Here is a 26,123-nt window from a genome sequence, read left to right on the forward strand (position 1 = left end):
ATTTTTACATATGGGTGTCCCGGGGATTGAACCAACTACCCTGGCGTATCCAAGGTGTATCCGAATGCATGTTGTGATAACCTCCTGACACCGCCAGGCCAGGCCAGGTGCGGTTCACCAAACACCTCTGATATAGCCAGGTAGACATAAAAAGGCAGTCCGAGTGTAACTGACCTGGAGGATGATGAGGAGGGTGAAGATGAAGAGGCATCAGAACTAGGCCTACTCTCTGGAGTCCTGTCGCTGAAGGAGGGGCCTGCTCCACTGCTGCCATACCTGGGCTATACTGGACAACTCTCACACAGCCAACACCATAGACATTATAACAAAGCCTTGTGTCAATCAGCTGATAGCAGATGTACTAAACTAAATATTAAGAACATCAATGGTCCACTAACACATGTTGATTGCCTTGTCAGTTAGCTATAGGCTACACTGACTAATTTGGTCCAACCAACTAACCTGCAGTGATGAGAACCAATCATCATGATCACCATCCTACCTTTATTCCCGTGACTGTGTTCTCTTCTGTGCCTTGCGCGGTCCTGTTCCCAGTCCAAGCGGTGACCGTGCCGCCTCCTCTTCAACCCTGCTATTGGACACAAATACTGGACAGTAAACATCAACGTGAGATCTGTCACTTGCTTCTGTGTTGTTTACTTTGTAGCAAGTTAGCTGGTTCGGTTAGCCATTTCGCTTATAATAATAATATGCCATTTAGCAGACGCTTTTATCCAAAGCGACTTACAGTCATGTGTGCATACATTTTTACATATGGGTGGTCCTGGGGATCGAACCCACTACCCTGGCGTTACAAGCACCATGCTCTACCAATTGAGCTACAGAGGACCACTTATGTGGTAAGTAGACAATTTCAATTATCTATCTTTATCTTATTTAAAGATGCCCTATGCCGAAATCGGTCCACCATTCAAATTCTAATAGTTTGCCAAATTTCAGTTTATGTGACTAGTCTAGTGTAGAGAATCATTGTACCATCTAAACCACTGTGAAATATTTTTTCAATAACCTAAAATATTGTATTTTCTGCTGTTTGAAGCTGGTGTACAAAACCAGAAGTAAAATATGCAAAAATGAAACTTAAGCACAGGAAGCTTAGAAATAGCGCACATAGAACAGATCTACCGCTTCTTAGACCAGATCTATAACTCAAATTTCTATGTGAATCTGGTCGGGTCGCCCAAAAAGTTACATATTGCAGCTTTAAAATTAAATGGTGTTATTTGTGTATTAATAAGAGATTGCGATTTTGATCATTTACATTTACGTCATTTAGCAGACGCTCTTATCCAGAGCGATTTACAAATTGATCAAATATATGATTGAACATACTGTAGGAGCTTGACACAAAGTTCCTGTCCCTGCTACAATGTGCGTCCATTTGACCAATTTAACACCCGTCCGCCAAATCTCATTGGTTTATCGCTGACAATAATGGCCCTCTTTGAGGCTTTACGATTCGATGCTTGTGCTTTCAATCACTCTCCCCACCTCCAAAAGGACATGTAACATTTTAAAGATCGTTGTCATGAACTAAACATCGTAACAGAGAGTGGAAAATATGAAATGTGTTGTCTGTAGTGATACAGTAGTTGTGATTTGTTTACATTCTAGATAGAGCATCAGCCATTGCTCTGTTTGATTTTCTTGTGTACACAAACCTTCATGTGTTATTAATGCTTCTACAATATATACATCTAAATCTGCCTCATGTTAATGTATTTTACTGCACTACTGCATAATATATTATATATATATTATAATACCATTCTATTTGTTTTGCTAAATGCCACTGAAGGAAGAAGAGTCTCCATATGCTGAGAAAATATAAGATGGTCTGTTTGGGACAGGCACAAAGGAACACAGGACAACTGGCAATGTTTTTCCTTTTCCCTGCTAGAAAATGCAGCCACTCCTTCGTATATCTCTTTCATATGCCCGGGGATATACCCACGCTATTCAAAGGACTTATACTGACTAGTAAACTGTAATGATTTGCATGTGTGCAATATAAAGTTGTACTGTATGTAGCCTTGGTTCATCGCCTTTATGAAACGCTTTTTGACAGTTTTCTCATAAGCCACGCCTTTTCTCCTGGATCCTGGTATTGTATTGGTTAAGGAGCGGGGCGCCTTGGACCTTATTGTTTTGTTTTTTCATAGGTCCCAAACAGCTCCGAGATTTGGAATATTTGCTTACGGTCTAGCAGCAAAATGGCGACTGTCATTCAGAATCCTCTCAAATCGTAAGTAATTCTCAAAATGCTATATTCTATACCAAGAAAACGCTTTCACTTGCATGCAAAGGTTGCGTTCAAGAAAGAAGAAAAGGATAGCAAATTGAGTGGAATAATGGAATAGCTATTTTGATTTTATATGATGTTTATAAACATATCACAACGTGCATTAAAACAATTACACGTTAGGACAAATATGCGTTGTTTTGTTCGTATTTATTGGTTTCTACGCGAATGTTTTCGGAGCACAAAGCATGTCATGCACACGCTTTTAAGAAAATATTTTTCAATGTGCATGAAACATATTTCATTTTTCAATGTTCTTCTGCGCTCCGATTTATGCTCTGTGGACAAGTCAATTGTGTATGGACTTTTTCTTTCTTCAGAAGTTGTTCCATATTCTGTTACATGTATAGCCTAAGAACCTTAGAATAAGTGTTTGTTGATCTTTCACATTTCCATTGTCCTGGTCCGTTTTATTACTTGGAATTCATGTCAACCAACCAGCGCTTCTGGTGCGCTCGCTTACTGAGAGACAGCCTACAGTCTGTCTGCCCATCACTCAAAGATGTATAATGTGGGTTTTTTCCCCCACTGAAAAACATAAGAGTTGCAGAGATGATGGGCTATCATTTGAGTATGCATGGGACAGCTTTTTACTGTCTGCGACAAATTTAGGGAGCGAGAGGTTCGATCAGGCTGAGCGGGCATGAGCCGTGTCCTCGAAGGGAAACTACAGTATTTACCATTAGTGCCATCAGGGATCGCTTTCTAGGATCAGCTCATAGGCCTAGTTGTCTATTGTGATGAATAACAAGTCTGGCTGTGTGTGTCAAAAGTGTCAACACTGTTTTTGACTCTTCACTAGTCATTGTTTCTCTCCTGTAGTCATTGTTGCTCTCCTGTAGTCATTGTTGCTCTCCTGTAGTCATTGTTTCTCTCCTGTAGTCATTGTTTCTCTCCTGTAGTCATTGTTGCTCTCCTGTATTCATTGTTTCTCTCCTGTAGTCATTGTTTCTCTCCTGTAGTCATTGTTGCTCTCCTGTAGTCATTGTTGCTCTCCTGTAGTCATTGTTTCTCTCCTGTATTAATTGTTTCTCTCCTGTAGTCATTGTTGCTCTCCTGTAGTCATTGTTGCTCTCCTGTAATCATTGTTGCTCTCCTGTATTCATTGTTTCTCTCCTGTAGTCATTGTTGCTCTCCTGTAGTCATTGTTTCTCTCCTGTAGTCATTGTTTCTCTCCTGTAGTCATTGTTGCTCTCCTGTAGTCATTGTTGCTCTCCTGTATTCATTGTTTCTCTCCTGTAGTCATTGTTGCTCTCCTGTAGTCATTGTTGCTCTCCTGTATTCATTGTTTCTCTCCTGTATTCATTGTTTCTCTCCTGTAGTCATTGTTGCTCTCCTGTAGTCATTGTTTCTCTCCTGTATTCATTGTTGCTCTCCTGTATTCATTGTTGCTCTCCTGTATTCATTTAATTAATTTAAATATTAATTTAATTTAATATGCCATTTAGCAGACACTTTTATCCAAAGCAACTTACAGTCATGCGTGCATACATTTTTGTGTATGGGTGGTCCCGGGGATCGAACCCACTACCCTGGCGTTACAAGCGCCATGCTCTACCAGCTGAGCTACAGAAGACCACCATTCATTGTTGCTCTCCTGTATTCATTGTTTCTCTCCTGTATTCATTGTTGCTCTCCTGTATTCATTGTTGCTCTCCTGTATTCATTTAATTAATTTAAATATTAATTTAATTTAATATGCCATTTAGCAGACACTTTTATCCAAAGCAACTTACAGTCATGCGTGCATACATTTTTGTGTATGGGTGGTCCCGGGGATCGAACCCACTACCCTGGCGTTACAAGCGCCATGCTCTACCAGCTGAGCTACAGAGGACCACCATTCATTGTTGCTCTCCTGTATTCATTGTTTCTCTCCTGTAGTCATTGTTTGCTCTCCTGTATTCATTGTTTCTCTCCTGTAGTCATTGTTTCTCTCCTGTAGTCATTGCTGCTCTCCTGTATTCATTGTTTCTCTCCTGTAGTCATTGTTGCTCTCTTGTATTCATTGTTGCTCTCCTGTAGTCGTTGCTGCCTGTTGCCTGGATATAACCTCGTCTCTGTGTAAAGGCCTTTCAGCTCTATCTGTCTGTGAGAAGTGACATGGATCTATTCACAGACAGGCTGTATGTCTCTGTCCCAAATTGCACCCTATTCCCTATATAGTGCACTACTTTTGACACCCTATTTATGGAATAGGGTGCCATTTGGGACACAATCAGACTCTCCCTGGTAGACAAAGACTATCAGGAGATATTTACCCGCATTTGCTGTGGAATGTAGTGAAGGGGTCCGACACAGAGTTATGACACAGCTTATTGTTGGAGTGGTAGTCATGGTCCTCTGTAGCTCAGCTGGTAGAGCATGGCGCTTGTAACGCTAAGGTAGTGGGTTCGATCCCCGGGACCACCCATACACCCAAAAAAAATGTATGCACGCATGACTGTAAGTCGCTTTGGATAAAAGCGTCTGCTAAATGGCATATTATTATGAAAACAGGCTGCATTCCAGGTTTTCACTAAACAAGCTACATTGTTTGGTCTAACAGATGGGCCTTCACTGACATCAGAGCAGAGCAAGCAACCAGACACAGTGCAGTCAACATGTTTGTGTCCGGACGGTGCGTGGGCTGAAATATGCATTCAGTTACACAAGATACCTACTTTCTTATGATGCCAATCATAGTCTCTTGACTGTTACCATCCAGTGAAGTAGCTGGCCAGTGGACAAACGAGATTAGGTTCTGGGTGCCGAGATTATGTCACGCACAACTCACTTTTCCAAAGAACTGATTGTAGTAAGTGTATTCTATATCATATTATTTAACCTGCCCCAGACTGTATCCCAGTCTGTCTATATAGTAGGGCTATTATTAACCATTGCAGAAGATCATTCCATGGGGAATTCAGTTACAGCAGGAAGGAAAGTACATTTTGTTTGCATTGTGTCAGAGGGAAAGAGAGGGGTCTGGTTTGACATAGATACAATTCAGATATTAGAATATATTCTCTTTGTGCTGGGCCTTATCACGTTGGGTTGAGTGGTTTCTATCTGACTGTCCTGTTTCTATGAGAGGTGTTGGGTTTGCATTTAGCTAGTAACAACAGCCCTGTTCTGTTCTGTTGATAAGAGCTATTCTGGCCTTCTTCCTGGTTTGGGACAGTGGGAGGTTCGTTGTCCATGGCTTGTCTCCTGCTCTCTACATAAAATAAAACCATTTTTATATGATTCTTAGGACATAGGCTTAAGAAGAGGGAATGCATTAGTTTCTGATTGTTTATTTAACTTTTGTTTATTATCTATTTCACTTGCTTTGGCATATGTTTCCCATGCCAATAAAGCCCTTAAATTGAAATTGAATTGAGAGGGGGAAGAGAGAGAAGGGGGAAGACAGAGAGAGAGAGAGAGGAGGGAGAGAGAGAGGAGGGGAGACAGAGAGAGAGAGAGAGAGAAAGGGGGAAAGCCCCATCTGCTCACCAGGACCCCACTTCTCCCCTAAACACACACACACACACACGGAGGATCAGGGACAACTCCTCCCACTACAGAGACATTGGTCCCAACCTACGTTAGTATAATAAGACACTGTGTCCCAGGGAATGGTCTATAGTGGAACCTTTATTTTCAGTCTTCTGAGGTTTGAAAGAGACCAGGGCCCGTATCCACCCAGTGTCTCAGAGTAGGCCTGCTGATCTAGGATCTGTCCATATCATCTTTGACGCCAGAAAGGGAAAAATATTGCTTACATGCCATAACAATGCAGCTTGCAGAACAATACCATTACCCACAAAGACAGTCGGCCACGATGGCCTACTTCTGCAGGGTCGCGCGTGCAGTGCACTCACTGTAAATGTTTGTCTCTGTGTGATTTGAACTGTGAGGTTGGAGGGAATACCCATGAGGGATATAGAGGTGGGCAGGTCCGGCTCTGTGTGTGTAAATTGACGGGGGCCGGGCTGTGCAGAGGGGAAATGTTTAGGAGAAGGGGTGTGTGTTGGCGGGAGAGGGGGCTCTGTGTGTGTGTGTACATGGGTGGGGTGTGTGTGTGTGTCCCAAATGTGTGTGTGTGTGTCTGGCCTACAGAAGTTTGGCCTGCGCCCCCATTTTGCATGAGAGGGAGAGGGAGCTAGAGTGAGTGATGGGGGAATTGTCTGTCTGGGTGCTTTCAGACCAACCTGCACTCTAAACACTGGAGCAGCTCTCCTGCTCCCTGGCCTCTCTAAACACTGGAGCAGCTCTCCTGCTCCCTGGCCTCTCTAAACACTGGAGCAGCTCTCCAGCTCCCTGGTCTCTCTAAACACTGGAGCAGCTCTCCAGCCCTCTGGTCTCTCTAAACACTGGAGCAGCTCTCCTGCTCCCTGGCCTCTCTAAACACTGGAGCAGCTCTCCCTGGCCTCTCTAAACACTGGAGCAGCTCTCCCTGGCCTCTCTAAACACTGGAGCAGCTCTCCTGCTCCCTGGCCTCTCTAAACACTGGAGCAGCTCTCCAGCTCCCTGGCCTCTCTAAACACTGGAGCAGCTCTCCAGCTCCCTGGCCTCTCTAAACACTGGAGCAGCTCTCCAGCTCCCTGGCCTCTCTGAACACTGGAGCAGCTCTCCAGCTCCCTGGCCTCTCTAAACACTGGAGCAGCTCTCCAGCTCTCTGGCCTCTTAAACACTGGAGCAGCTCTCCAGCTCCCTGGCCTCTCTAAACACTGGAGCAGCTCTCCAGCTCCCTGGCCTCTCTAAACACTGGAGCAGCTCTCCTGCTCCCTGGCCTCTCTAAACACTGGAGCAGCTCTCCCTGGCCTCTCTAAACACTGGAGCAGCTCTCCAGCTCTCTGGCCTCTCTAAACACTGGAGCAGCTCTCCTGCTCCCTGGCCTCTCTAAACACTGGAGCAGCTCTCCAGCTCCCTGGCCTCTCTAAACACTGGAGCAGCTGTCCTGCTCCCTGGCCTCTCTAAACACTGGAGCAGCTCTCCAGCTCCCTGGCCTCTCTAAACACTGGAGCAGCTCTCCCTGGCCTCTCTAAACACTGGAGCAGCTCTCCAGCTCCCTGGCCTCTCTAAACACTGGAGCAGCTCTCAGCCTCTGGCCTCTCTAAACACTGGAGCAGCTCTCCTTCTCCTGGCCTCTCTAAACACTGGAGCAGCTCTCCTGCTCCCTGGCCTCTCTAAACACTGGAGCAGCTCTCCAGCTCCCTGGCCTCTCTAAACACTGGAGCAGCTCTCCTGCTCTCTGGCCTCTCTAAACACTGGAGCAGCTCTCCTTCTCCCTGGCCTCTCTAAACACTGGAGCAGCTCTCCAGCTCCCTGGCCTCTCTAAACACTGGAGCAGCTCTCCAGCTCCCTGGCCTCTCTAAACACTGGAGCAGCTCTCCCTGGCCTCTCTAAACACTGGAGCAGCTCTCCAGCTCCCTGGCCTCTCTAAACACTGGAGCAGCTCTCCAGCTCCCTGGCCTCTCTAAACACTGGAGCAGCTCTCCTGCTCCCTGGCCTCTCTAAACACTGGAGCAGCTCTCCTGCTCCCTGGCCTCTCTAAACACTGGAGCAGCTCTCCAGCTCTCTGGCCTCTCTAAACACTGGAGCAGCTCTCCTGCTCGCTGGCCTCTCTAAACACTGGAGCAGCTCTCCAGCTCCCTGGCCTCTCTAAACACTGGAGCAGCTCTCCTGCTCCCTGGCCTCTCTAAACACTGGAGCAGCTCTCCTGCTCCCTGGCCTCTCTAAACACTGGAGCAGCTCTCCAGCTCCCTGGCCTCTCTAAACATTGGAGCAGCTCTGCAGCTCCCTGGCCTCTCTAAACACTGGAGCAGCTCTCCAGCTCCCTGGCCTCTCTAAACACTGGAGCAGCTCTCCTGCTCCCTGGCCTCTCTAAACACTGGAGCAGCTCTCCTGCTCCCTGGCCTCTCTAAACACTGGAGCAGCTCTCCTGCTCCCTGGCCTCTCTAAACACTGGAGCAGCTCTCCTGCTCCCTGGCCTCTGTGTTTCCTGCTCTGCTTTGGGAATGGCCGGGTTGGCGAGAGCGGAATGTGTTCCAGGCGTTGGGAATTAGAATGGCCGGGAACATTTTGTACGTCTCAAATGGCACCCTATTCTATAGTGCACTACTTTTGACTAGGGCCCATAGGGTAGTGCACTAAATACAGAATAAAATAGGGTGCCATTTGGGACGCAGGGGTTGTTTTATTGGGAGACTCCATGGAGGGATCATCAATCTCTTTTCCTGTTCAGCACATAGACCTGTGTGTAGGCTGAATGTATCAGGGGGAGAGGTAGAGGGGTGTGTGAGGTGTGTGTGTGTGTGTGTGTGTGTGTGTGTGTGTGTGTATATATTAATGTGTGTGTGTGAGGGGGGAGAGGGACAGGTTGTGTGTGTGTGTGTGTGTGTGTGTGTGTGTGTGTGTATATATTAATGTGTTTGTGTGAGGTGGGAGAGGGACAGGTTGTGTGTAGGTTATGTATGAGCAGGCTGACCACTAGAAGTAGACTTCGACCAAAATAATACAATATATTGCGCGGCAATGGCGCTAAGTCATGATGCTCGGAGGCGAAGCGTGCTGCAAGCCGGGAGAATACTTGATGAAACTTGATGGAAACAGCGAGTTGTTTTTAATTATTTTGCTTTAAGCCTTCCCCAAACAATAGCCCTGACCTTAACCACTCTGAATTAATACCTAAACTTAACCTGTTGAGTTGTTTCTGTTTTAACTCTGTAACCACGTGGAATTAATGAGTAAAAAATAGACGTTCATCCATAAAACGGCGTATTTCGAAGTGAAACTATGAGATCTTGTTGTGAATGAGAGGTGAGAGGGGGGGGGGGAGTGTGTTTCTGTGTGTAGGCTGCATCGTCCAGGGTAGGGGAGGGAATGGCCGGCAGGGATGTAGCTCAGTTGATAGAGCATGGCGTTTGCAATGCCAGGGTTGTGGGTTTGATTCCCACGGGGGGCCAGTATAAAAAAATATGTATTCACTAACTGTAAGTCGCTCTGGATAAGAGCGTCTGCTAAATGACTAAAATGTAAATGTCAATGTAGGCTGTCTGAGGTGAGGGGGAGGGGGATGGGAGGGGGGGGGAGTGTGTTTCTGTGTTTAGGCTGTCTGAGGGAGGGGAGGGGGAGGGAGTGTGTTTCTGTGTTTAGGCTGTCTGAGGTGAGGGGGAGGGGGAGGGGAGGGGGAGGGAGTGTGTTTCTGTGTTTAGGCTGTCTGAGGTGAGAAGGGGGAGTGTGTTTCTGTGTTTAGGCTGTCTGAGGGGAGGGGGATGGGGTAGAGTGTGTATAGAGACATTATTTTTGGCATGCCATACGACCTATGGACTTAGTTTGGGCTGTTGATCCACTGTGCTGTAAGTTAATCATCAGTGATCCACTGTGCTGTAAGTTAATCATCAGTGATCCACTGTGCTGTAAGTTAATCATCAGGGATCCACTGTGCTGTAAGTTAATCATCAGTGATCCACTGTGCTGTAAGTTAATCATCAGTGATCCACTGTGCTGTAAGTTAATCATCAGTGATCCACTGTGCTGTAAGTTAATCATCAGTGATCCACTGTGCTGTAAGTTAATCATCAGTGATCCACTGTGCTGTAAGTTAATCATCAGTGATCCACTGTGCTGTAAGTTAATCATCAGTGATCCACTGTGCTGTAAGTTAATCATCAGTGATCCACTGTGCTGTAAGTTAATCATCAGTGATCCACTGTCCTGTAAGTTAATCATCAGTGATCCACTGTGCTGTAAGTTAATCATCAGTGATCCACTGTGCTGTAAGGTATTCATCAGTGATCCACTGTGCTGTAAGGTAATCATCAGTGATCCACTGTGCTGTAAGTTAATCATCAGTGATCCACTGTGCTGTAAGGTATCCATCAGTTATCCACTGTGCTGTAAGGTAATCATCAGTGATCCTGGCTCAGCCCACAGATCAAAACCAAAGTAGATCTGGAGTCTTCCATCTCAATCTCTCTACCTGTCCCTCTCTCCCTCGCCATCTCTCTCTCTCTCTCCCAGTCTCCCTGTCCCTCTCTCCCTCGCCATCTCTCTCTCTCTCCCAGTCTCCCTGTCCCTCTCTCCCTCGCCATCTCTCTCCCTCTACCAGTCTCCCTGTCCCTCTCTCCCTCGCCATCTCTCTCCCTCTCCCAGTCTCCCTGTCCCTCTCTCCCTCGCCATCTCTCTCCCTCTCCCTGTCCCTCTCTCCCTCGCCATCTCTCTCCCTCTCCCAGTCTCCCTGTCCCTCTCTCCCTCGCCATCTCTCTCCCTCTCCCAGTCTCCCTGTCCCTCTCTCCCTCGCCATCTCTCTCCCTCTCCCAGTCTCCCTGTCCCCTTTTCTATCTCTATTTATCCTTTCCCTCTCTTTCTCCCTCTCTTCTTCCTACATGAGTCTGTCTGGGTCTAGGGGAACATGACCTTGGCATAAACCCCCTCTCCCCCCTCCTCTCCCTCCTCCTGTCCTCCTCTCCCTCCTCCTCTCCTCCTCTCCCTCCTCCTCTCCCCACTCCTCTCCCTCCTCCTCTCCCCCTCTCCCTCCTCCTGTCCACCTCTCCCTCCTCCCCCTCTTCCTAGAAAACCTCACAAAGGCTTCCCGAGCCCCTCCCCTGCTCCTCTTCTCCCCCCTGCCATCTTTTCCAGATCGGAGCCCCTCTCCTGGCTGTCTTTGTCCAGGCCAGTGGGGAGTCTCCTGGAGCAGGCCGTTGATATCATAACCTTAGCTCTAATCTGATTGAGCTCCTATGTTAGGGCCAGGAGGGTTCTACAAGGGCTTGAGGAGGGTTAGATAAAGGTTAGGAGGGTTCTACAAGGGCTGGTGGAGGGTTAGATGAAGGTTAGGAGGGTTCTATAAGGGTTGGAGGAGGGTTAGATGAAGGTTAGGAGGGTTCTATAACTTGTGGTCCTCTGTAGCTCAACTGGTAGAGCACGGCGCTTGTAACGCCAAGGTAGTGGGTTCGATCCCTGGGACCACCCATACACAAAAATGTATGCACACATGACTGTAAGTCGCTTTGGATAAAAGCGTCTGCTAAATGGTATATTATTATTATTATAAGGGCTGGAGGAGGGTTAGATGAAGGTTAGGAGGGTTCTAGAAGGGCTGGGGGAGGGTTAGATGAAGGTTAGGAGGGTTCTAGAAGGGCTTGAGGAGGGTTAGATGAAGGTTAGGAGGGTTCTAGAAGGGCTGGGGGAGGGTTAGATGAAGGTTAGGAGGGTTCTAGAAGGGCTTGAGGAGGGTTAGATGAAGGTTAGGAGGGTTCTAGAAGGGCTGGGGGAGGGTTAGATGAAGGTTAGGAGGGTTCTAGAAGGGCTTGAGGAGGGTTAGATGAAGGTTAGGAGGGTTCTAGAAGGGCTGGAGGAGGGTTAGATGAAGGTTAGGAGGGTTCTAGAAGGGCTGGAGGAGGGTTAGATGAAGGTTAGTAGGGTTCTAGAAGGGCTGGGGGAGAATTAGATGAAGGTTAGGAGGGTTCTATAAGGGCTGGAGGAGGGTTAGATGAAGGTTAGGAGGGTTCTAGAAGGGCTGGTGGAGGGTTAGATGAAGGTTAGGAGGGTTCTAGAAGGGCTGGAGGAGGGTTAGATGAAGGTTAGGAGGGTTCTAGAAGGGCTGGAGGAGGGTTAGATGAAGGTTAGGAGGGTTCTAGAAGGGCTGGTGGAGGGTTAGATGAAGGTTAGGAGGGTTCTAGAAGGGCTGGTGGAGGGTTAGATGAAGGTTAGGAGGGTTCTAGAAGGGCTGGAGGAGGGTTAGATGGAGGTTAGGAGGGTTCTATAAGGGCTGGTGGAGGGTTAGATGAAGGTTAGGAGGGTTCTAGAAGGGCTGGGGGAGGGTTAGATGAAGGTTAGGAGGGTTCTATAAGGGCTGGGGGAGGGTTAGATGAAGGTTAGGAGGGTTCTAGAAGGGCTTGAGGAGGGTTAGATGAAGGTTAGGAGGGTTCTATAAGGGCTGGAGGAGGGTTAGATGAAGGTTAGGAGGGTTCTAGAAGGGCTTGAGGAGGGTTAGATGAAGGTTAGGAGGGTTCTATAAGGGCTGGAGGAGGGTTAGATGAAGGTTAGGAGGGTTCTATAAGGGCTGGAGGAGGGTTAGATGAAGGTTAGGAGGGTTCTAGAAGGGCTGGGGGAGGGTTAGATGAAGGTTAGGAGGGTTCTAGAAGGGCTGGAGGAGGGTTAGATGAAGGTTAGGAGGGTTCTAGAAGGGCTGGATGAGGGTTAGATGAAGGTTAGGAGGGTTCTAGAAGGGCTGGGGGAGGGTTAGATGAAGGTTAGGAGGGTTCTAGAAGGGCTGGAGGAGGGTTAGATGAAGGTTAGGAGGGTTCTAGAAGGGCTGGTGGAGGGTTAGATGAAGGTTAGGAGGGTTCTATAAGGGCTGGGGGAGGGTTAGATGAAGGTTAGGAGGGTTCTAGAAGGGCTGGTGGAGGGTTAGATGAAGGTTAGGAGGGTTCTAGAAGGGCTGGGGGAGGGTTAGATGAAGGTTAGGAGGGTTCTAGAAGGGCTGGGGGAGGGTTAGATGAAGGTTAGGAGGGTTCTAGAAGGGCTGGGGGAGGGTTAGATGAAGGTTAGGAGGGTTCTAGAAGGGCTGGAGGAGGGTTAGATGAAGGTTAGGAGGGTTCTAGAAGGGCTGGGGGAGGGTTAGATGGAGGTTAGGAGGGTTCTAGAAGGGCTTGAGGAGGGTTAGATGAAGGTTAGGAGGGTTCTAGAAGGGCTGGGGGAGGGTTAGATGGAGGTTAGGAGGGTTCTAGAAGGGCTTGAGGAGGGTTAGATGAAGGTTAGGAGGGTTCTAGAAGTGCTGGGCGAGGGTTAGATGAAGCACTGCTTTCTATGGTAGGGACACACACACGTACAGGCAGCACGCTCACATATACTGTATACAAGCAACAAGCACTGGATAGTGTTGTCACGACACCGGTATCTCAACACTAGGAAGCAAAGAAGCAAAGGAAACAAAACATGAAGCGGACTAAATGTCTTGAGGAAAAGCAATATCCTGATGGATATTTAATGGATGTCTGGAGGGAACACTGTAAACATTTCCTGTGAGTGTCTTTAGAATGACCCAGGGGTTTAAACTGATACAGATGTGTTTGCCAGTGATACTGTCTTTCTCTGAATATGGCCGGCTAAGAATCTCTCTTTCCTCTCTTATTGTCTTGCTGACTGTCTATACAACTCTTGTTACAAGGTGGTGCGGGGTTGTCGTCTTCTTTGAAGAAACCTCTCTCTCTCTCTCTCTCTCTCTCTCTCTCGGTCTCTCTCTCTCTCTCTCTCTCTCTCTCTCTCTCTCTCTCTCTCTCGGTCTCTCTCTCTCTCTCTCTCTCTCTCTCTGTCTCTCTCGCTCTCTCTCTCGCTCTCTCTCTCTGTCTCTCTCGCTCTCTCTCTCTGTCTCTCTCGCGCTCTCTCTCTGTGTTTGTGTGTGTGTCTTTATGAGCCTGACAGCATAGGGAGTGATGGTGATAGAAACTTCAGGTCTTGGGGGTGAGGAGAGAGAGAGAGAGAGAGAGAGAGGAGAGAGAGAGAGAGAGAGAGAGAGAGAGAGAGAGAGAGAGAGAGAGAGAGAGAGAGAGACAGAGAGAGAGAGAGAGAGAGAGAGAGAGAGAGAGAGAGAGAGAGAGAGAGAGAGAGAGAGAGAGAGAGAGAGAGAGAGAGAGAGAGAGAGAGAGAGAGAGAGAGAGAGAGAGAGAGAGAGAGAGAGAGAATCCCTGCAGAGCTGCTATTTAATTAGAAACATAGAAGTGATCTTTCAATTTATACTCATGAACAAGAGGTTTGCCTGTTCCCATGGGGGAGGGGCTGTTACCAGCGTTTTATGCATACGGAATGTAATTACAATAGAATCTCAGCCATCCAATGAAAAGCTCCAGGTCATGATTATTCATGATTATTCATTAGGCACCTGTGAGTGGCCAGGGGGCCGTAGAGGTTGAATAGGAGGAAAGAGAGAACATTAGAATATAGAAGCGAGGGAGGAGACGGATATAGTGACAGGGGAGATGGAGGAATTGAGAGCGAGAGAGATGGAGGGAGATACACACACACACAGAGACGCAGAAAGAAAAATACATTTTTAAAGTCTGTTTGGCATTTCAGTTCTCCAACGTCTTGATAAGTGTCACTCGCCTCCTGACTGCTGCAGAGTATCACTCTCCTCTCCTCTCCTCTCCTCTCCTCTCCTCTCCTCTCCTCTCCTCTCCTCTCCTCTCCTCTCCTCTCCTCTCCTCTCCTCTCCTCTCCTCTCCTCTCCTCTCCTCTCCTCTCCTCTCCTCTCCTCTCCTGTCCTCCCCTCCTCTCCTCTGAAAACGTTCTACTGGCCTCTCAGTGTGTGTGTGTGTGTGTGTGTGCGTGTGCGTATGTGCGTGCGTGTGTGCACCAATTATATATATATATATATATATATATATATATATATATATATATATATATATATATATATATATAAACCCTGGATTGCTGAAGCTATTTATTGGCCATTGAGAAGCGTTAACGTCACCGGTCGGCCATATTGGAATTCTACAGTATTTCAATTAAATGTTTCAAGGACCAAATTACATTTATTTAAGTATCTTGTTGTTGTAGTGGGGACAGTAACATTAGTCATCTAAAAAAATAATACTTTAAGGGAAATGTTTTATTTTATTTTTTATTTTTGGAATGTTTAGTTCACATAATATATTTTAAAAGTATGCATCACCGTGTCGTTAATAGAATAAACGTAGCGAAAACTAATATTTTTTACAACGGTGGGGGAGTGCCAAGATTGAGGCGCGTTGGTTTCAAAACAGCGCTCCCTGTCAGTCATCTAGTGTATATATAAATCATTGTTGTGCACTCACGTGTCTGATCCTTTGGTTGCTACTAAAAAGTGGAGTGCATTTGAGTCCTTTGACAATACTGACAAAGCTGTTTCCACTACCAGACACACAACAACAATGGAAAGATTCCATCAGTATCCAGGGGACTCTGCCTGGACTATTCCATCAGTATCCAGGGGACTCTGCCTGGACTATTCCATCAGTATCCAAGGGGACTCTGCCTGGACTATTCCATCAGTATCCAAGGGACTCTGCCTGGACTATTCCATCAGTATCCAGGGGACTCTGCCTGGACTATTCCATCAGTATCCAGGGCACTCTGCCTGAACTATTCTATCAGTATCCAGGGGACTCTGCCTGGACTATTCCATCAGTATCCAAGGGACACTGCCTGGACTATTCCATCAGTATCCAGGGGACTCTGCCTGGACTATTCCATCAGTATCCAGGGGACTCTGCCTGGACTATTCCATCAGTATCCAGGGACTCTGCCTGGACTATTCCATCAGTATCCAGGGGACTCTGCCTGGACTATTCCATCAGTATCCAGGGGACTCTGCTTGGACTATTCCATCAGTATCCAGGGGACTCTGCCTGGACTATTCCATCAGTATCCAGGGGACTCTGCCTGGACTATTCCATCAGTATCCAGGGGACTCTGCCTGGACTATTCCATCAGTATCCAGGGGACTCTGCCTGGACTATTCCATCAGTATCCAGGGGACTCTGCCTGGACTATTCCATCAGTATCCAGGGGACTCTGCCTGGACTATTCCATCAGTATCCAGGGGACTCTGCCTGGACTATTCCATCAGTATCCAGGGGACTCTGCCTGGACTATTCCATCAGTATCCAGGGGACTCTGCCTGGACTATTCCATCAGTATCCAGGGGACTCTGCCTGGACTATTCCATCAGTATCCAGGGGCCTCTGCCTGGACTATTCCATCACTATCCAGGGGACTCTGCCTGGACTATTCCATCAGTATCCAGGGGACTCTGCCTGGACTATTCCATCAGTATCCAGGGGACTCTGCCTGGACTATTCCATCAGTATCCAGGGGACTCTGCCTGGACTATTCCATCAGTATCCAGGGGACTCTGCCTGGACTATTCCATCAGTATCCAAGGGGACTCTGCCTGGACTATTCCATCAGTATCCAGGGGACTCTGCCTGGACTATTCCATCAGTATCAAGGGGACTCTGCCTGGACTATTCCATCAGTATCCAGGGGACTCTGCCTGGACTATTCCATCAGTATCCAGGGGACTCTGCCTGGACTATTCCATCAGTATCCAAGGGGACTCTGCCTGGACTATTCCATCAGTATCCAGGGGACTCTGCCTGGACTATTCCATCAGTATCAAGGGGACTCTGCCTGGACTATTCCATCAGTATCCAGGGGACTCTGCCTGGACTATTCCATCAGTATCCAGGGGACTCTGCCTGGACTATTCCATCAGTATCCAGGGGACTCTGCCTGGACTATTCCATCAGTATCCAGGGGACTCTGCCTGGACTATTCCATCAGTATCCAGGGGACTCTGCCTGGACTATTCCATCAGTATCCAGGGGCCTCTGCCTGGACTATTCCATCACTATCCAGGGGACTCTGCCTGGACTATTCCATCAGTATCCAGGGACTCTGCCTGGACTATTCCATCAGTATCCAGGGACTCTGCCTGGACTATTCCATCAGTATCCAGGGGACTCCTGCCTGGACTATTCCATCAGTATCCAGGGGACTCTGCCTGGACTATTCCATCAGTATCCAAGGGACTCTGCCTGGACTATTCCATCAGTATCCAGGGGACTCTGCCTGGACTATTCCATCAGTATCCAGGGGACTCTGCCTGGACTATTCCATCAGTATCCAAGGGACTCTGCCTGGACTATTCCATCAGTATCCAAGGGACTCTGCCTGGACTATTCCATCAGTATCCAGGGGACTCTGCCTGGACTATTCCATCAGTATCCAGGGGACTCTGCCTGGACTATTCCATCAGTATCCAGGGGACTCTGCCTGGACTATTCCATCAGTATCCAGGGGACTCTGCCTGGACTATTCCATCAGTATCCAGGGGACTCTGCCTGGACTATTCCATCAGTATCCAGGGGAATCTGCCTGGACTATTCCATCAGTATCCAGGGGAATCTGCCTGGACTATTCCATCAGTATCCAGGGGACTCTGCCTGGACTATTCCATCAGTATCCAGGGGACTCTGCCTGGACTATTCCATCAGTATCCAGGGACTCTGCCTGGACTATTCCATCAGTATCCAGGGGACTCTGCCTGGACTATTCCATCAGTATCCAGGGGACTCTGCCTGGACTATTCCATCAGTATCCAGGGGGACTTTGCCTGGACTATTCCATCAGTATCCAGGGGACTCTGCCTGGACTATTCCATCGGTATCCAGGGGGACTCTGCCTGGACTATTCCATCAGTATCCAGGGGACTCTGCCTGGACTATTCCATCAGTATCCAGGGGACTCTGCCTGGACTATTCCATCAGTATCCAGGGGACTCTGCCTGGACTATTCCATCAGTATCCAGGGGACTCTGCCTGGACTATTCCATCACTATCCAGGGGCCTCTGCCTGGACTATTCCATCACTATCCAGGGGACTCTGCCTGGACTATTCCATCAGTATCCAGGGGACTCTGCCTGGACTATTCCATCAGTATCCAGGGGACTCTGCCTGGACTATTCCATCAGTATCCAGGGGACTCTGCCTGGACTATTCCATCAGTATCCAGGGACTCTGCCTGGACTATTCCATCAGTATCCAAGGGGGACTCTGCCTGGACTATTCCATCAGTATCCAGGGACTCTGCCTGGACTATTCCATCAGTATCCAGGGGACTCTGCCTGGACTATTCCATCAGTATCCAGGGGACTCTGCCTGGACTATTCCATCAGTATCCAAGGGACTCTGCCTGGACTATTCCATCAGTATCCAAGGGACTCTGCCTGGACTATTCCATCAGTATCCAGGGGACTCTGCCTGGACTATTCCATCAGTATCCAGGGGACTCTGCCTGGACTATTCCATCAGTATCCAGGGGACTATGCCTGGACTATTCCATCAGTATCCAGGGGACTCTGCCTGGACTATTCCATCAGTATCCAGGGGACTCTGCCTGGACTATTCCATCAGTATCCAGGGGAATCTGCCTGGACTATTCCATCAGTATCCAGGGGAATCTGCCTGGACTATTCCATCAGTATCCAGGGGGACTCTGCCTGGACTATTCCATCAGTATCCAGGGGGACTCTGCCTGGACTATTCCATCAGTATCCAGGGGACTCTGCCTGGACTATTCCATCAGTATCCAGGGGACTCTGCCTGGACTATTCCATCAGTATCCAGGGGACTCTGCCTGGACTATTCCATCAGTATCCAGGGGACTTTGCCTGGACTATTCCATCAGTATCCAGGGGACTCTGCCTGGACTATTCCATCAGTATCCAGGGGACTCTGCCTGGACTATTCCATCAGTATCCAGGGGACTCTGCCTGGACTATTCCATCAGTATCCAGGGGACTCTGCCTGGACTATTCCATCAGTATCCAGGGGACTCTGCCTGGACTATTCCATCACTATCCAGGGGACTCTGCCTGGACTATTCCATCACTATCCAGGGGACTCTGCCTGGACTATTCCATCACTATCCAGGGGACTCTGCCTGGACTATTCCATCACTATCCAGGGGACTCTGCCTGGACTATTCCATCAGTATCCAGGGGACTCTGCCTGGACTATTCCATCAGTATCCAGGGGACTCTGCCTGGACTATTCCATCAGTATCCAAGGGGACTCTGCATGGACTATTCCATCAGTATCCAGGGGACTCTGCCTGGACTATTCCATCAGTATCCAGGGGACTCTGCCTGGACTATTCCATCAGTATCCAGGGGACTCTGCCTGGACTATTCCATCAGTATCCAGGGGACTCTGCCTGGACTATTCCATCAGTATCAAGGGGACTCTGCCTGGACTATTCCATCAGTATCCAAGGGGACTCTGCCTGGACTATTCCATCAGTATCCAGGGGACTCTGCCTGGACTATTCCATCAGTATCCAGGGGACTCTGCCTGGACTATTCCATCAGTATCCAGGGACTCTGCCTGGACTATTCCATCAGTATCCAGGGGACTCTGCCTGGACTATTCCATCAGTATCCAGGGGACTCTGCCTGGACTATTCCATCAGTATCCAGGGGACTCTGCCTGGACTATTCCATCAGTATCCAGGGAATCTGCCTGGACTATTCCATCAGTATCCAGGGGACTCTGCCTGGACTATTCCATCAGTATCCAGGGGACTCTGCCTGGACTATTCCATCAGTATCCAGGGACTCTGCCTGGACTATTCCATCACTATCCAGAGGACTCTGCCTGGACTATTCCATCACTATCCAGGGTCTCTGCCTGGACTATTCCATCAGTATCCAGGGGACTCTGCCTGGACTATTCCATCAGTATCCAGGGACTCTGCCTGGACTATTCCATCAGTATCCACGGGAATCTGCCTGGACTATTCCATCAGTATCCAGGGGACTCTGCCTGGACTATTCCATCAGTATCCAGGGGACTCTGCCTGGACTATTCCATCAGTATCCAGGGGACTCTGCCTGGACTATTCCATCACTATCCAGAGGACTCTGCCTGGACTATTCCATCAGTATCCAGGGGACTCTGCCTGGACTATTCCATCACTATCCAGAGGACTCTGCCTGGACTATTCCATCAGTATCCAGGGGACTCTGCCTGGACTATTCCATCACTATCCAGAGGACTCTGCCTGGACTATTCCATCAGTATCCAGGGGTCTCTGCCTGGACTATTCCATCAGTATCCAGGGGACTCTGCCTGGACTATTCCATCAGTATCCAGGGGACTCTGCCTGGACTATTCCATCAGTATCCAGGGGAATCTGCCTGGACTATTCCATCAGTATCCAGGGGACTCTGCCTGGACTATTCCATCAGTATCCAGGGGACTCTGCCTGGACTATTCCATCAGTATCCAGGGGACTCTGCCTGGACTATTCCATCACTATCCAGAGGACTCTGCCTGGACTATTCCATCAGTATCCAGGGGACTCTGCCTGGACTATTCCATCAGTATCCAGGGGACTCTGCCTGGACTATTCCATCAGTATCCAGGGGACTCTGCCTGGACTATTCCATCAGTATCCAGGGGACTCTGCCTGGACTATTCCATCACTATCCAGAGGACTCTGCCTGGACTATTCCATCAGTATCCAGGGGACTCTGCCTGGACTATTCCATCAGTATCCAGGGGACTCTGCCTGGACTATTCCATCAGTATCCAGGGGACTCAGCCCAGCCTCCTGAGTGGCGCAGTGGTCTAAGGCACTGCATCGCAGTGCTAGCTTTGCCACTAGAGATCCTGGTTCGAATCCAGGCTCTGTCGTAGCCGGCCGCGACCGGGAGACCCATGGGGCGGCGCACAATTGACCCAGCGTCGTCCAGGGTAGGGGAGGGAATGGCCGGCAGGGATGTAGCTCAGTTGGTAGAGCATGGCATTTGCAACGCCATGGTTGTGGGTTTGATTCCAGTATAAAAAATAAAAATGTATGCACTCACTAACTGTAAGTCGCTCTGGATAAGAGTGTCTGCTAAATGACTTAAATGTAAAATGTATAATAGAATACTGCATAGAATGAATGGCTGGTTTGCTCATATCTAAAAGCCTACCTGTGATTTGGCTGGAGGAATGGGAGGAAGGACTATACATGCATAATGATCTGCATGTCATTGTGTCAGTAAGGGGAAAACACTGCATGAAACCTTCTACTCTTCAGTTAACACACACACACACACACACACACACTTCCCCCGTCTCCCTCTCATAAACACACCACTCTCTCTCCCACAAACACAAACACACACTGCTACCAACTTTAAAAACACTAGACACCAAAGGGAATATAAGGATCACCAGAAATAAATGGATTGTTGATATAGTTTAATCTTCCATTAGGCCTATACCTTTGAAGCACATCTCATGAGTAGCAGACCCCTTTCCTGTCTTCCTGGGCCAATCAAATGTGCCCAAACGTACTGTCAAGTTAACAGGTTGTTAACTAGCTAGGAAACATGACTGAACACCGTTGTGCGTTATCAAACCAATAATTAGCAGCCCAGGATTAGTTTACAACGGCCCACAGCATGGTTCGTGAAATTATATAAAATGCGTGTGAATCCCGATAGAAAGAAGAAAATACAGTGAGGGAAAAAAGTATTTGATCCCATGCTGATTTTGTATGTTTGCCCACTGACAAAGACATGATCAGTCTATAATTTTAATGGTAGGTTTATTTGAACAGTGAGAGACAGAATAACAACAAAAAAATCCAGAAAAACGCATGTCAAAAATGTTATAAATTGATTTGCATTTTAATGAAGGAAATAAGTATTTGACCCCTCTGCAAAACATGACTTAGTACTTGGTGGCAAAACCCTTGTTGGCAATCACAGAGGTCAGACATTTCTTGTAGTTGGCCACCAGGTTTGCACACATCTCAGGAGGGATTTTGTCCCACTCCTCTTTGCAGATTTTCTCCAAGTCATTAAGGTTTTGAGGCTGACGTTTGGCAACTCGAACCTTCAGCTCCCTCCATTGATTTTCTATGGGATTAAGGTCTGGAGACTGGCTAGGCCACTCCAGGACCTTAATGTGCTTCTTCTTGAGCCACTCCTTTGTTGCCTTGGCCGTGTGTTTTGGGTCATTGTCATGCTGGAATACCCATCCACGACCCATTTTCAATGCCCTGGCTGAGGGAAAGAGGTTCTCACCCAAGATTTGACGGTACATGGCCCCTTCCATCGTCCCTTTGATGCGGTGAAGTTGTCCTGTCCCCTTGCAGAAAAACACCCCCAAAGCATAATGTTTCCACCTCCATGTTTGACGGTGGGGATGGTGTTCTTGGGGTCATAGGCAGCATTCCTCCTCCTCCAAACACGGCGAGTTGAGTTGATGCCAAAGAGCTCGATTTTGGTCTCATCGACCACAACACTTTCACCCAGTTCTCCTCTGAATCATTCAGATGTTCATTGGCAAACTTCAGACGGGCCTGTATATGTGCTTTCTTGAGCAGGGGGACCTTACGGGCGCTGCAGGATTTCAGTCCTTCACTGCGTAGTGTGTTACCAATTGTTTTCTTGGTGACTATGGTCCCAGCTGCCTTGAGATCATTGACAAGATCCTCCCGTGTAGTTCTGGGCTGATTCCTCACCGTTCTCATGATCATTGCAACTCCACGAGGTGAGATCTTGCATGGAGCCCCAGGCCGAGGGAGATTGACAGTTATTTTGTGTTTCTTCCATTTGCGAATAATCGCACTCAACTGTTGTCACCTTCTCACCAAGCTGCTTGGCGATGGTCTTGTAGCCCATTCCAGCCTTGTGTAGATCTACAATCTTGTCCCTGACATCCTTGGAGAGCTCTTTGGTCTTGGCCATGGTAGAGAGTTTGGAATCTGAATGATTGATTGCTTCTGTGGACAGGTATCTTTTATACAGGTAACAAACTGAGATTAGGAGCTCTCCTTTAAGAGTGTGCGCCTAATCTCTGTTCGTTACCTGTATAAAAGACACCTGGGAGCCAGAAATCTTTCTGATTTAGAGGGGTCAAATACTTATTTCCCTCATTAAAATGCAAATCAATTTATAACATTTTTTACATGCGTTTTTCAGGATTTCTTTGTTGTTATTCTGTCTCTCACTGTTCAAATAAATCTACCATTAAAATTATACTCTGATCATTTCTTTGTCAGTGGGCAAACGTACAAAAGCAGCAGGGGATCAAATACTTTTTTCCCTCACTGTACGTCTCTGGTAATATGGGTCATATTGTTTTAACAACTCTGGTAATATGGGTCATATTGTTTTAACAACTCTGGTAATATGGGTCATATTGTTTTAACGTCTCTGGTAATATGGGTCATATTGTTTTAACATCTCTGGTAATATGGGTCATATTGTTTTAACATCTCTGGTAATATGGGTCATATTGTTTTAACATCTCTGGTAATATGGGTCATATTGTTTTAACATCTCTGGTAATATGGGTCGTATTGTTTTAACATCTCTGGTAATATGGGTCATATTGTTTTAACGTCTCTGGTAATATGGGTCATATTGTTTTAACGTCTCTGGTAATATGGGTCATATTGTTTTAACATCTCTGGTAATATGGGTCATATTGTTTTAACATCTCTGGTAATATGGGTCATATTCTTTGAACCATTTAGGCTAGAGGCAAGCCGTTTTATTTGCTGTAAAGCTGCATGCATGCCTGTCGCAAAGCTATGCTCCATTTTCCCTCTCTGTCACTCAGAGGCTTCTTGACAGCGAACTTGCAAAGCCTACTCAGACTGGCCTGTGCTCTTGGTTATACCAGGCGATGAAATGATACAATGTATCAACTTTGCTAAGCTCTGCGTGCTGCTCCAACAGATAACATGTACAAATGTAACAACTCATCAGGGTCTGCATCCCCGCCCGTCACCACGGCTAAATTGGAGAGCTGAGCCCATGCATGATAGTATTTCTGATTGTCTTAACTCACCACCACTAAGGAGCTATGGAGCTTCTCAAAGTAATTTTTTTCTTCACCTCAAACAGCAAATAAACAAAGTCTGTTTTTACATCCATTGAGAATGACAATAGTTCCTCAATGTATTAGAAAAATATTTCCAGCTCTCTCTCTTTTATTTGTACCCCTTTTTCTTCCCAATTGGTAGTTACAGTCTTGTCCCATACAGACTCAGGAGAGGCGAAGGTCGAGAGCAATGCGTCCTCCGAAACACGACCCTGCCAAACTGCACTGCTTCTTGACACATTGCTCGCTTACCCCGGAAGCCAGCCGTACTAATGTGTCGGAGGAAACACCGTACAACTGGCGACTGTGTCAGCGTGCATGCACCCGGCCTGCCACAGGAGTCGCTAGAGCGCGATGGGACAAGGACATCCCGGCCGGCCAAACCCTCCCCTGATCCGGACGACGCTGGGCCAATTGTGCGCCGCCTCATGGGTCTCCTGGTCGCGACCGGCTGCGACACAGCCGGGGATCGAACCCGGGTCTGTAGTGACGCCTCAAGGCCACTGCGCCACTCAGAAGGCCCAGCTCACTCCCTTTTTATAGTGGGAAACTCTGATGCCCCAGAATAATTGAAGAACATAAACAAACCTCCACGTGTAGCCAATGTGATTTATAGAATATTTATTTTTATCAGAATATTTTCTACCTGCAATGTTTTTATTTGTTGGCTTTATGTAGGCAATTTTTTACCAATTTGGCAATAGAACAAAAATACGTTATTATAATTAGAAAATTTAACTGTTGCACGAAAATGTGCATATTCAAATCGTAACTGGCACGCAGATCGGCAGAAATGGTAAGATAAATTGGCACTCCACATGAAAAAGGTTGCCGACCCCTAGTCTAGCCTATTTACCAGCAACATCAAGAGTGTTACGGCATAATCTGTGAAGGCCAGCAGGAGCGGGAAGAGGAGGGTTGGGAACATTTTTTTTTTTTCCTTCTGGTTATCTTGATCTCTGGCTCCCTCTTGGGTAATTTGTGTGTCTTAATTATTTCATCAAACAGTGCACTTAAAGCATCAGACAAGCTCAGTGCAAATAGTTGATTTTATTAAAACACAAGGTGTGTCTATATATGGGAAAAATATACGTTTTAAAAGTTTGTCCAATCGATTGGTTGAAAGAACAGATTACTCTCGGTAGACCAGGATTTATTTTAGTCAGGGACAGCCCTAGCTCCCTCCCTCCCTCTGAACACTGGTCTTCTTTGTGCCCTGGGTGTGACAACAGCCTGTCTTCATTGTCTAGCCTGGCATTCCTCACAGAGTAATCTGTGAATCTTCTGGGGGAGGGAGCGAGGGAGAGAGAGAGAGAGAGAGAGAGAGAGAGAGAGAGAGAGAGAGAGAGAGAGAGAGAGAGAGAATCAGATCTAATCAGACTAGGAGAGAGACCCACAGACATCCAGACAGGTCCATGTCGACTGAGATCTACCCAGGGAGAGAGACACTCTGACCCCTCTCTCTAGCTCTCTTCCCCTCTTGTTCCTCTAATAAAGATGTAATTGAGGACTTGTCCCTGCTGTTCTCTTGGTGTGGTATTGGGCACAAACATCAGCCTGATCCACCATCCAGATCTTGCCAAAGTCTGCTCTGTGTCCCCAGTCTGCAATGGCTGAACTCTGATGATGATTCACTGCTGGGGTTAAAACACACATCCGTGTCCCCAGTCTGCAATGGCTGAACTCTGATGGTGATTTTACTGCTGGGTTTGAAACACACACTTGCAGCCATGCTTAAGGTTTTCCATTAGGAACATAGTGACCGGGAAGAGTTTAATTTAGCGGCCATTTGAGAAATTTACCGGACCCATGGTGTGTAACCCATCAGGGCGTCCACCCACGGTGCTCAGAATGACATAAATCACGTTTAAATTATGGTAATTCATCTTAACAGAACATGCAACTCCTGTAATGAAACAGCCAATAGAACGTCATTTTCAAACAATTCCCCAAAATGGAATTCCCGGGATAACACCATTCTAAACAGCGCACCTGATGCGAGCAGTATATGACAGAGATGAAAATCTCAGTTAGAAACTTAGAAAGAGGGTGAATCTAAAGATGCAACAACTAGGATGGGGTTGCTAATATGACTGGGATTGTGCCCTTTGGCTTCTGGACAATCAAAGAAAGTTGATATGTGACCGACCGGCTCGATTCGGTCTTATGTAGCAACATTTGCAATTGTGTTTTTTACATTGGATAAAAATAGAGACTAAGAGCTACAAAATGGTATATAATACACTACAGTTGAGGAACAATGGGAAAGTAATTGTGCTTTGACAGTTGATAAACTTGTACCCTCACTTTTGAGAAAATGGCCCTTGAATGTTTTGGTAAACCTACTGGCTCTTCTTTGTCTACACCCATTCAGCATCGTTCACACCCCCATAAG

General features: G+C 47.4%; 1 protein-coding gene across 1 annotated transcript in view; it reads left to right on the forward strand.

Annotated features, from left to right (window-relative positions):
* Window positions 1–2,166: 2,166 nt before the first annotated feature.
* Window positions 2,167–26,123, forward strand: part of LOC121548529 (zinc finger protein DPF3-like) — a 48,331-nt gene continuing 24,374 nt past the window's right edge. Inside the window, exon 1 of the mRNA XM_041859994.2 lies at window positions 2,167–2,266. Coding sequence (XP_041715928.2) covers window positions 2,235–2,266 — 32 coding nt within the window. The 5' untranslated portion in view covers window positions 2,167–2,234. The remainder of the gene's footprint in view (window positions 2,267–26,123) is intronic.

The sequence above is a fragment of the Coregonus clupeaformis genome, unplaced genomic scaffold (genome assembly GCF_020615455.1).
Source record: "Coregonus clupeaformis isolate EN_2021a unplaced genomic scaffold, ASM2061545v1 scaf0141, whole genome shotgun sequence".
In the NCBI taxonomy this organism is placed as follows: domain Eukaryota; kingdom Metazoa; phylum Chordata; class Actinopteri; order Salmoniformes; family Salmonidae; genus Coregonus; species Coregonus clupeaformis.